This window comes from Anarhichas minor, unplaced genomic scaffold (assembly GCF_050575085.1).
Source record: "Anarhichas minor isolate MPS153535 unplaced genomic scaffold, ASM5057508v1 ptg000047l, whole genome shotgun sequence".
In the NCBI taxonomy this organism is placed as follows: Eukaryota; Metazoa; Chordata; class Actinopteri; order Perciformes; family Anarhichadidae; genus Anarhichas; species Anarhichas minor.
The window spans coordinates 610,165-623,440 of NW_027466493.1; the positions used below are offsets into that span (position 1 = coordinate 610,165).

Here is a 13,276-nt window from a genome sequence, read left to right on the forward strand (position 1 = left end):
AGAGGCGATAATGAACACGATGCTGCTCCTGAATAAACTCTTAATGAACTCAATGAGGATCATTAACACGTTCATTCAGGGTCCACATGTGTGTTTCTGAGATAAAAGAGCTGAATGTTCACCTCAATAACACGCATTGAGCTGAATCAATGACAGCGGCGCCGAAGGTTCAGACAGAGTCGGTCGAGCTGCTGAACTCAGTCTCATAAATCAAAAAGATGTATTCCATTCGATGAAGTATCCTGAAGCCCAGCAAAACTGATTATCAACGCTCAGTTTGAGGGAGAAACTCCCTCGAGAGGCCAATCTACTTCTGTTTATTATATATTTCAGAGGTTCAACAAACAAATCCCACGAAAAGATCAATACAAACAACGGTTCAATCATCTCATTGGTTTGAACTTTAAAGAAAGTAAACTTCAAATTCAAACGACACAAAGTCTGTCATGGTCGAGGATGATGATGATGAAGATGATGATGAAGGTGGAGCTTGTCACGCTGCTGGCGTCATGGCGACCGAGCTGCCTGGCTGACTGCAGCCTGTCAGCCAGGCAGCATGTCAGCATCGCTAATGGCTTTTATTGGAAACGGTGACCTTAGACCCCGAGTAGTGGCCCTTCCCACAGCAGATGGAGCTCAACACACACACACAAACACACACACAAACACACACACACACAGTCGTGTTTGGAGTCTCAGTCAAACCTTAAACCAGGTCTTCACCCTAAAATAATTCACTTTGTGGGGACCATCTTCATTTTGTCCCCTAAAGGAGGACGGTCCCCACAAAGTGACGGCATAAACACACACACACACACACACACACACACACACACACTCCTGATCTGCTGAGTGTATTTTCACTGTTTCAAGCTTTTCTTAAATTCTCCATTGTTTTGCTGCCTGGAGGCTCAAACATCGAGTGTTCTGATTGGCTGAGACAATCCTCAGTGGGCGGAGCCAAATATCTTAAATACAGAAAGAGGAACTTAATGAAGTTATGATTGAAACATTTTGAGACTCGATGCTGGTCGTCTGACAGTAAAATGAAGCTCTTTATTTAAACATGTATGCAGTATATTTATATGTTTATTCATAAATTAAAACTCCAGATTTATATCATCCAACTCTGCATAATGAGTACTTATACTGTGGTACTTATAGTGTATTATAATGCTAATACTTTTGTACTTTTACTTGATTTTTACACTGTAGTACTACTAGTTTACACTGTAGTACTCCTCCCTCCTCCTCCTCCTCCCCCTCCTCCCTCCTCCCTCTCTCCTCCTCCTCCCTCCTCCTCCTCCCCCTCCTCCTCCCTCTCTCTCTCTGGACCCTCACCATCTGCCCCAGCTGTCCCTCTTCCTAACTGCCGCTCTAATTAACAATGAACCCGAAGGCGCGGTGATAATTACAGCCGGCCGCTTGGCAACTTCTCCGGGTTTCAATTCCTCCTTTTCAGGATTCATCAGACCCCATCTGCTGCCCCCCCCCCCCCCCCCCCCCCTCCCCCCCGGCCTGTAACCCTCAGAGGTGAAGACGCCTCGAGCAGAAAGACTCAGAAACAGAGTCAAAGATAAAGAAAAGACTGCAGCTTCTCCTCCTCCTCTTCCTCTTCTTCCTTCTCCTTCTCTTCCTTCTCCTCCTCTTCTTCCTCCTCTTCCTTCTCCTCCTCTTCCTTCTTCTCTTCTTCCTTCTCCTTCTCTTCCTTCTCCTCCTTTCCTCCTCCTCTTCCTCCTCTTCTTCTTTTTCCTCCGTTTCTTCTCCTTTAGCAATCAGAGCAGTGCTATTAGAAACAGACAAAGTTAAATACGTGTTCTTGTCATTTTTTAATAAAAGTATTAATTAAAGTGATGAAGATGTTTCTTTAGAACTGTTCTTCATCAGACACAGTTTCTCCTTTTTTGAAGCAGATCAGCTGTTTATAAATATAACAGGAGCTCCATCAATAACCTCTTCATGTCTCCTGATCTGTGTTTAATAAACTGATCATGAACGAGAAGCATGAAAGTCTCTTCAGACCTCATGAAGACGTGTTGATCTCACGGAGCGTGTTTATTAATATCAACACTTCTTCATTCAGACGAGCTTTAACACACAAACGTTCTTTAATGTTTGTGTTTATTCAGAGTGTCTCTGGATGGTGGATCTCCTCAGGGACGAGGAGGAGGAGGAAGGACAGCTCCTCTGGCCTAAATCCCCTGCCCCCCCTCCCCCCTCCTCACCCCCTTTCACTATAATGGAGAGGGTCCCACAGAGAGACAGTGATGGTAAAGCAGAGGGGGAGGGGTCCGACAGCTTGGTCTCTGTTTGTGTCTTTAGAAGAAACAGCTGCTCTGCTCTCAGACTGGTCTGGCCCAGTTAAACCCTGGTCTAGGCCCAGTTAAACCCTGGTCTGTCCTTAGTTAAACCCTGGTCTGGCCCAGTTAAACCCTGGTCTGTCCTTAGTTAAACCCTGGTCTAGGCCAGTTAAACCCTGGTCTGTCCTTAGTTAAACCCTGGTCTAGGCCCAGTTAAAACCTGGTCTAGGCCCAGTTAAACCCTTGTCGGTCCCTAAAGAACTCCTCCTGTCATACATTCATGTGTCAGTTTGGTTTGATATAGTTAAATTCCCCCCCCCTCCCCCCCACCCTTTTCTCCTCCACTTAAAACTGACATGTCACCTCCTAATTTGCGCCTCCAAAAATATTCCATCTTGTCTCCGCTCAGCTGCAGGATATTGATGATATTTCCCCTCTCTGTATGGTGGTTGCGGTCGCTGTATGTTGCTGATTAATTGCAGCAGAAATGGATTCAGACCGAACGAATCCGTCTGGAAACCTCCGGCAGCCGTTTCAGCTCTGACAGCTTCTGTTCGGAGCCGATCGCTCAACGTCCTCCGTCTGATTCAAACAGACACCTTTGTGATTATTCAGAGACACCGGAGAGAGAGTCTGGTGGCACATTGTTGTCTGAATGCGCTTTTAATGTGTCAAGGATTTGAAGAAGAAGAAGAAGAAGAACTGTTCACCGCTCGCTGCCGGTTCTTGTGTTAAAAATGTCCGCTTAATAATAATAAAAAAAACTGCGTTAACGTGAGATTAAATAATTTTCGGCGTTAATTAATGCGTTAACGCGATAAGAACGCGTTAACTTGCCCAGCACTAATATATATATATATACACATATATGAGGAGTGATGCTGTTCCCGTCATCGTGAGACGTTAGCTCCACTCCTTTATTAATCTGTGAGAGATATAACGGTGTCGTCTGCATACAGCATGTTTCGCTCCACATCTCCATCAAACATCGGTCCATAAACGTGACATTCTTCCAGATATCTGCTCGTATTATACAGATTATAATGCAGACAGACACAACCTGTAAAGTGTTTTAATCTTTTCACTCCTGTAAAATTTGCCTAAAACGCCTATCCAAGGCGTACCCAAAGTAAACTGACAGCTCTTATTGAACCATTGGGAGTACATGTATGGTTTTAGTCTCTATTGAAAGGTAACACTCTGAAGTTTCTTCACAAATAGTCAGAATCACTGTAAGTGCTACTGGCATTGAGCTAATGAAGCTACAACACACTGAAACAGAAGGTTTTTATTTCCGCCTGGATGTTTTTTTGGCCAACAGATGCCTGCAGTTAACTATGGCTGGGACTCATTAGCTGGAAAACACAATGGGACCATAGTACGAAGTCATAGTACCTGGTACAAGTTAAAATTTCATAACAATACAACAGAAAATGAATATTTTACACATGGTTTACTAAGAGTACGTAGGCGCAAAAGCACATTTGGAGGCTCGTAGTAACCACGTCAAAATGCATAGACTACGATAAACTACGTGTCCAAAATTTGAACTATAGTTTATTTATGTCAATGTATGGTTAACTATAACATATTTAACCATTGTTGACTTTCACAGATTCTTGAAAATTCTCATTAACCAGACTTTGCTCTTCATAATCGGTCTCAGGTACTTGACTCACGATACTAGATTTGAGTTCCAAAAGACTTTCCCAGCATGCACCTTGTGAATCTGCATAGCGTTCTCTTTGTAATTTCATTGGCTATAACGAAGCATGAGTTTGAACAAGATCTGTTGCAATTGGCTCGAGCATTACCCAAAGAAGAGAGGCGGGCATTGTCTTTCAAAGCGGACTCTCGTTGGCTGTTCCAGAATGTGACCGGGCTATGGAAGCTCCTATTGGGTCAAATGAGGTGTCAATCTAACCGGCAGAATGCAGCCGCCATTTTGAGACACAGAGACGGCAATGTTTACATGTTAACGGGAGATATGACTAAAAATACATAGAAAATTATCAATATCTGCCGGCTAATTTGAAATGATGCAACAGCCCCCCGTGGGTGTTTATGGACGTAATAATGTGTTTTTTATCGGCTATTTTTGGAGTGGTTGTTTGACAGAGACGTTAACTGTACCTGCTGTTGTGATTGTATCTTGAAATGGTTTGCATAAATCAAATTACAAGAACCGTAGCTTTCTAATGAGATATCGCATTAGTACCTGTCTTTACAGAGCAGTTGTGTACATGACACAAATGTACACTGAACACTGGTAACAGGATAAACTGTAACAGATTAGATTAACAATAACAAACACCTCCTCCAATCACAGAGGAGAGAGAGAAGCTGTTAACTGGATGCTTCATCCAACCCTGAATGATAGAAGGTTCACCTCCCTGTCTGAGATGAAGACGGACAGACAGACAGACAGGTTCGTCCCTACTGTTGGACAGACAGACAGATACACAGACAGGCAGACAGACAGAGGGTCTACATAATAAATTGCTGCTCGGGGGGGGGGGGGGGCTCCCCCACTGGGCTCCCCCCCAGCATGCCTCTGAAAGGGGTCACATGACCCTTTTGATGGCGATGCATTAAGTGAAGCATCAGAGGACAAAAGTCTCAGAGAAACTGGAGACAGAAGCTGGTGGAGTCGTGTTTCCATCAGAAGAAGTAGAAGAAGAAGAAGAAGAAGGAGAAGAAGAAGAAGAAGGAGAAGAAGGAGAACAACAACAACAACAACAACCACAACAAGAAGATGAAGAAGAGGAAGAAGAAGATGAAGAAGAACAAGAAGAAGAAGATGAAGAAGATGAAGAAAGTCAATATTAAAGTTGTGATGTCATCCCTCTTTCTCAACAATACACATTATCTCTATCTTAATATTTAGTTAACTTTACACTTTTAGTTCTTGAGTTCACGCATCAAAATGTCCCAAAACCAGATTGAACCATGTGACCTCCCACTCACAGGTCACAGATCAGAGGTCAGAGCCTCATTAGGTCTTCAGTAAACAGACCTGAGGACAGTCGAAGGTGTAGCTCCTCACCTGGAGCTCACCTTCCATGTTCCTCCATCAGGAACCTGGAGGAGTTCAACTGAAAACAAGACACGTGTTTCCTCTGTTTCGCTGGACACGCTGCTCACTGACCGCTGCAATAACAAGAACAGCAGCTTCCTCCTCATGAAGACAGCAGAGTTATTATGAAATGTAGAATGTAACTGAACAACAGCTGCTAGTAAAGACAACACATCTGTACAGATGTTATCTGTTCAGGAACATTTGTTCCAGGATGAGGATCAATAAAACAACCATAAAGAGCAGCAGAGTGACATCATCATGAAGATGACTTCACTTTATAGTGACTCATGTAAGTGACTTCATCCTCCCAAAACACACACACACACACACACACACACACACACAGGGATTATTTCACCTTGTTGTGAATTCAAAGTTGCAAAAACTTAAATATCCTGAACAGCTTCGACTGGATCACTTCACATGTTCTCTGACAGATGTTCAGCTTCTTCACGTGTTCTCTGACAGATGTTCAGCTTCTTCACGTGTTCTCTGACAGATGTTCAGCTTCTTCACGTGTTTCTGACAGATGTTCAGCTTCTTCACGTGTTCTCTGACAGATGTTCATCTTCACATGTATTTACATTGTGGTATTAGTACTTTTACTGTAGCACAGGATTCCTACAGTGAGTTTTTAGTACTCTCACTTAATATTTACTGATGATTAACATTATGAACATTGTTGTGCCTGGAAGCAGTAAATGTCCACTGACTTCCTGCTCAGACGTGTTTCCTTCATTCATCTGATGTGTGTCTCCTATCTGATCTCAGGTCAGTGTGTCAGTATGTTAATGAGAGCATTATGAATGTGAAAAGAGCTCCCAGGTCAGATTTACATGTGTGAGGAGTCTGAGGAAGAAGAACTCTTCACCAACTGAGGCTCCTTCCACACTCCTTCCACACTAATATGTTTCTGTTTCCAAATGAAAATGATCTCCGTCCAACGAACATCACGTGACTCTTCACGTATGGGCATGGGGGGCCGGTGTAAACAGGAAGTAGATCTGTTGCTTAGTTTTATTTACTCTTTAATAATAAAAGCTTGTGCTGTAGACATAAGATCTTCCTCTATAAACTCAGACAGACTGCAGCTCTCTCTCATAAACAAATATATTTAAAATGAACTCTTACACATAAACGTTTACTAGATTATGAAACAAGACACGTGTTTCCTCTGTTTCCTTGGTGTCTGTTCTCTCTCGTAGCTCTGCTGGAGGCTGAAGTTTGTCTGCTGGAGACAATTCATGCTTTTGTTCTTTTACAGTTTGTGTGAACAGAATAAGCTTTACTCAGGAAAGGAAAGTCCTCGTTTTTGTGTCCGTCGTCCTCAAAGCCTCAAACCGTGACTTCAGACGTCTCCGTAGGTTTGATACCTCCGCTCGCTGATCGCTCCAATAACAGCTCATAATAAAGTGATAACAATGTCCTTAACACTGAGATGGTGGTGTGGGTCGGACAGATGAAGGACATTATTGATCTTTGATACTTATTGATACAAACTCAGAATAAATCCTCATGAAACATCTGGATCATATGAGACATATTTATTCCCTTAGTTCTACTTTCACACACTTTCTTCTATTCTATTGTTTACATTCTATTCTCTTCTGTATCGCATATCTTTATGATTTTAAACATCCTTTTGTTTGCAAAACTGGATTTGCATCTTTCAAGTCTCTTCATATTCTATTCCAATTTACAGCTCCAGTGTTCATCATGTTGATCTATGAGCAGAAATGTAATATATAAATATACTCATAGCTGTGTTTCCATCCGTGTGTAATGACCTGAAACTAAGAATCCTTCTGGTTCCGTTGGTGTAGAATGAGTCCTTCACATCTCTTTCATCTCGTGTGCTTCATGAGATGAAACTGAAACATTCAGTGAACGTCTTCAAACCGTCTGGAACAAACATCCTGTTCTCCTAAGTGTGGTTGAATACGAGACTCAGTCACACACTGATGGAGATTAACCTGTTTTCTAATCCAGAGGAGTTTGCGTCTATGATGTCCTCACAGTGAAAAACATCCTAAGACTATCTGAAATTACAATAATAATACGTATAATATACATGGGTAATATACATGTATAATATACGGGGTAATATGTTCCACAACGTATCTTTTAAATATGGAAAATGTTTATTTTAAATCTGCATTCTGAATTCCAGATAATCTGGATGTTTCCCTCTGAAAATAACTAAAAGAAGAAGTCAAAAGAAGAGTTCTGTTTGTTTGCTCAAGTTTGCAGATATTTCACTGATCTGGTCTCAAGAAGTTAGTTTGACATCCAGAAAAACAAAATCCCTTCAGCGCATGGCAAAAAACCCTCAACATTTTGGTTGATTATTGCGTTTTAAAGTCCGTAAATCTGCACTTTTTAGTAAAATGTTCTAAAATGAGAGTGAGAGAGATCTGATATAAAACTGTCCGTTTAGTATTTTAATAACATTCAAAACGTTGTTGGTGGAATGGAGATATTTGCATATTCACACTGTAATGACTCATTTGTGTTAAATTACCCAGAATGCCTCATGGCTCTGCTCTGGGTTTGCTCTTCTAATCAGCTGTTTAACTGTATGCAGACGACTCTCCGCTGTCATCGTCTGTCTGGATATTCACTTCATTTATTCCCTCGTCTTTGATTTCATGTCAGACGGATTCTTATTCTCTTGAGTTTGTTCCCGTCAGAATATGATTTTACTCATTTATGTTTTACTTTACTTTGACCTTTGACCTCCGACAGCTCAGAGAACAACAGACACATTCCTGAGTAACGGCTCATCTAGTGAATGAATGGTACTACACACACACACACACACACATAGACACAAACACACACACACACACACACACACAAATAGACACACACATACACACACACACACACACACACATAGACACACACACACACACATAGACACACAGTAAACATGGATCCTGTGTTTAATAAACACCAATAGAAACACGGTAAACATGGATCCTGTGTTTAATAAACACCAATAGAAACACGGTAAACATGGATCCTGTGTTTAATAAACACCAATAGAAACACGGTAAACACGGATCCTGTGTTTAATAAACACCAATAGAAACACGGTAAACAAGGATCCTGTGTTTAATAAACACCAATAGAAACACATAAACATGGATCCTGTGTTTAATAAACACCAATAGAAACACAGTAAACACGGATCCTGTGTTTAATAAACACCAATAGAAACACGTAAACATGGATCCTGTGTTTAATAAACACCAATAGAAACACAGTAAACACGGATCCTGTGTTTAATAAACACCAATAGAAACACGTAAACATGGATCCTGTTTAATAAACACCAATAGAAACACGGTAAACACGGATCCTGTGTTTAATAAACACCAATAGAAACACGTAAACATGGATCCTGTGTTTAATAAACACCAATAGAAACACATAAACATGGATCCTGTGTTTAATAAACACTAGAAACACTGTAAACACGGATCCTGTGTTTAATAAACACCAATAGAAACACGGTAAACACGGATCCTGTGTTTAATAAACACCAATAGAAACACGGTAAACACGGATCCTGTGTTTAATAAACACCAATAGAAACACGGTAAACACGGATCCTGTGTTTAATAAACACCAATAGAAACACAGTAAACATGGATCCTGTGTTTAATAAACACCAATAGAAACACGTAAACACGGATCCTGTGTTTAATAAACACCAATAGAAACACAGTAAACACGGATCCTGTGTTTAATAAACACCAATAGAAACACAGTAAACACAGATCCTGTGTTTAATAAACACCAATAGAAACACAGTAAACATGGATCCTGTGTTTAATAAACACCAATAGAAACACGTAAACATGGATCCTGTGTTTAATAAACACCAATAGAAACACAGTAAACACGGATCCTGTGTTTAATAAACACCAATAGAAACATGTAAACATGGATCCTGTGTTTAATAAACACCAATAGAAACACAGTAAACACAGATCCTGTGTTTAATAAACACCAATAGAAACACGGTAAACACGGATCCTGTGTTTAATAAACACCAATAGAAACACGGTAAACACGGATCCTGTGTTTAATAAACACCAATAGAAACACGGTAAACACGGATCCTGTGTTTAATAAACACCAATAGAAACACGTAAACATGGATCCTGTGTTTAATAAACACCAATAGAAACACTGTAAACACGAATCTTGTGTTTAATAAACACCAATAGAAACACAGTAAACATGGATCCTGTTTAATAAACACCAATAGAAACACAGTAAACATGGATCCTGTGTTTAATAAACACCAATAGAAACACGTAAACATGGATCCTGTGTTTAATAAACACCAATAGAAACACGGTAAACATGGATCCTGTGTTTAATAAACACCAATAGAAACACGTAAACATGGATCCTGTGTTTAATAAACACCAATAGAAACACAGTAAACATGGATCTTTCGCTGTAATCATTCGTAATCGAATTGAATTATCGGCCGAACGATGGAGGTCAGGAGAGCTGTGATTGGCTGAGAGCGCTGCGGAGGCGGGAAGCTTTTTTTCGGAGAAGAAGAGCGGTGATTGGTTGAGGTCGGTGACGTCACCCGCATCATCATCCGGTTAATGAGACACAAGGTTAGGAAGTTTGAACGGAGAGAGAGATGCTGCTGTCGGTGTTAACGGCTGGAAGCTAAAATAAAACGTTAAAAAGTGGAAAAGGTTTCGCGTGCGAGTCCGTCGCGGCGTCTCTTTTGTCCCGGAACCACCACCATGGTTCAGCAGACCCAACATGGCGGAGCGAGGATCAACAGGACCGGCCCGGAGGAGAGCGAGCTGCTGGCGGCCTCGACGCGCGGCTCCGCTCCGCTGAAGAAGCCGGACTGGTGCAAAACCGCGAAGGGTCACATCAAGAGACCCATGAACGCCTTCATGGTGTGGTCCAAGATCGAGAGGAGGAAGATCATGGAGCAGTCACCGGACCTGCACAACGCGGAGATCTCCAAGCGGCTCGGGAAGCGCTGGAAGACGCTGAGAGACACCGAGAAGATCCCGTTCATCCGGGAGGCGGAGCGGCTCCGGCTCAAGCACATGGCCGACTATCCGGACTACAAGTACCGGCCCAAGAAGAAGCCCAAGACGGACGGCTGCTGTGCGTTTCCTCCGGGGAATCCGTCCGTTAGAACCGTTAATAAAAGCCACGCTGCTGCCGCGAAGAAGCTCTCTAAGAGTAAGAGCAGCAAGCTGACCACCGGCAGCTACAGAGCCAGCAAGCTGCTCGTTAAACGGGAGTTTACCGACGAGGAGGAGGACGAAGAGGACTCCGAGGAGGAGCGGGAGCTTAAAGCCGAGGAGGAGGACCAGCCGATCGGCTACTGTTTCTCCAAGACGCCGCCGACCGGCTTGAGTCAGAGCTCCGCCGACGTGTACGAGCCGTCGGGTCGGCTCTTTTACAGCTTCAAGAACATCACCCGGCAGAGGAGCAGCACCTCCTTATCACCGGCCTCCTCGTCCCGGTCCTCGTCCTCGGAGGACCTGGACGACCTCCCCGCGGAGGAGAGTCTGCTGGCCGGCTTCTTCCACCACCACCACGCCGCCGCCTCCTCCTCCTCCTCCTCCTCCTCCTCGGAGCCGTGGAGCTCCTCGTCCAGCTCGGCCAACCTGAGCCTGTCCCTGGTGGACAAAGACCTGGACTCGTGCAGCAGCAGCCTCGGGTCCCACTTCGACTTCCCGGACTATTGCACCCCGGAGCTCAGCGAGATGATCGCCGGGAGCTGGCTGGAGGCCAGCTTCTCGGACCTGGTGTTCACTTATTGATCAGGGGCCAGTCAGGGAACGGGTCTGATAGGGGGGAGAGACCTGGACTCACTGTGGTACTTCTGCAAAAAAAAAAAAAGATCCCCTCAACAGGGTTTTATGGATTTAGTTTCCTGTTGCTCGGGTCTGAACCAGAACCCCCCCCCCCCGGTCCTGGACCAGGACTACCGCTGCAGGACTCTTTTATGTGACACCTCTTTATTTCACATGTCGGGTTGCCAGGTCTGAGGCAGAACCCCCCCTAAACCAGCAGACATTTGTTTTATATGACAGAACCAAACATACCTCATCTTTCTATTCTCCGATTTAAGTATTTTTGTACATCAAAGGGTCGAGCTGTGTTTTTCAGGCACTTCTTCTTCTTCTCATTGTGACTGACGATGACGTCATGATTTGTAACTTGAGAGCATGCGAGGGTTCGAATCCCGGCCTGCCTTGCTTTACCGCCTGGCTGTTTTAAAGTGTGCAGACAGGAAGTAGCTGGACCGGGTTGTTTGTGTGAAGACGTTCAGGACTTTGTGTTGTGAGCGAGGAACCGGATGTTTCTGTTTTTATCACATTAACGCACATTTGTTTATTTTGTGCTCATTATTTTTGTGCAATATAAAAGAAAAGAGAAATGAAAGCGTCTCGAGTTTTGTGTCGTAGCAGAAGAAGAACCTGAGTTAACTTGTGTGAACTGATCCCCGATCGGCTCCTCAAAGGGCCGGTACCGGTGCAGCCTCCACCAATCACAGACTCACGCTTTCACACCTTTAAACTCTTCTGTTCCAGAGCTTTCAACCGAGTCACAGGATCCTCCTCAAGGGTCTAAACCTTCTTAACATGTTTATGACGCCTCGAAGATCATTCACTTTATACTTGAAAACCAGCCAGAATACTACGTGTATAGAAGTATATAAATACTTTTATGTGATCGTAGGATTCGTTTGACATCGGTGTGCTGAAGAAGCTCATGTGAGGCGACTGAAAGCTGCTGGTTCTCTATCAGCGGTGACTCCTTAAAAGGCCAGACGCTCTTTTAAATAATAATCATAATTCTTTCAAAAGCAGTTTATAACCGCTGACGACGTCCACTCACTCTTCTAGAGCTCTCAGTCTCGTTACATGGTCTTCCTCCGACACGGTTTTCAAAGTTCAAAAGAGTTTTTCTCACGGACCTAAACTGGTAAAAATATAGTTAATAGTTAAATTAACTTCCTGTTTAAAATCTCTGGGAGGTGGGGCTAAAGGAAGCGCGACTGAGCATGCTCAGTGGGACCAGTGACGATGAGGAAGTGGTGCAATGCATGCTGGTACATGTAGGAATAGGTAGGAACATAAATCTATGTTGCTGTATTGACCCAGTAGGTCTGGGTCAATACAGCAACATAGATTTATGAAGACTTCATATCTGCCATCACGTCCAGTCCAGGTTCCTCCAGCCTTTGTTTTGTTTACGTTACCCACAATGCAACGCTGAGTCTCGAGGGTTCAGGAGGTCAACTGCTGCTCATGAGGAGGAGGAGGAGGAGATGAAGAAGAAGAGGATTTCTAGCTGATGTTGCTACACACAGTTAGCATATCTACCATTATCCTGATGTAGCTGTAGCTACAAACAGCTAGTGTTAGCCTAGCCTAGTGTTTCTAGCTAGTTGACAAATGTCCAAACCGTGTGTAGCCTAGCTTAGCACAAAGACTGAAAGCAAGGCGAAACTCTTAGCCTGGCTCCATTCAGAGAGAGTCCACTTTACATGTGTGTTAGCTTAGCTAACACGATGTTTACTTTAGACAGCTTGGTGATGAAGTTGCCATAACCAAGAAGATGAGACTCAACGAAGGTTTGTTAAACCTTTATTTGTGTTGTTTGTGTGAATGAAGAGGTCCTCACACACAGACACACACACGCACACACACATACACAGACAGACCACACACACAGACAGATACACACACACACACAGACGCGCGCACACACAGACAGACAGACACACAGACAGATACACACACACAGACAGACACGCGCACGCACACACACACAGACACATACACACACAGACAGACACACACGCACACAGAGACAGACACACACG

General features: G+C 43.4%; 1 protein-coding gene across 1 annotated transcript; it reads left to right on the top strand.

Annotated features, from left to right (window-relative positions):
* The first annotated feature begins 10,010 nt into the window (after positions 1–10,010).
* Positions 10,011–11,829, top strand: sox11b (SRY-box transcription factor 11b). Its single transcript, XM_076112181.1, has one exon. The coding sequence runs from the start codon at positions 10,161–10,163 to the stop codon at positions 11,202–11,204; it is 1,044 nt and encodes a 347-aa protein (XP_075968296.1). The 5' UTR covers positions 10,011–10,160; the 3' UTR covers positions 11,205–11,829.
* The last annotated feature ends 1,447 nt before the right edge of the window (positions 11,830–13,276 follow it).

Excerpts from the sequence above, each read along its gene's own strand:
- sox11b (XM_076112181.1), top strand. The coding sequence starts at position 10,161 with ATGGTTCAGCAGACCCAACATGGCGGAGCGAGGATCAACAGGACCGGC.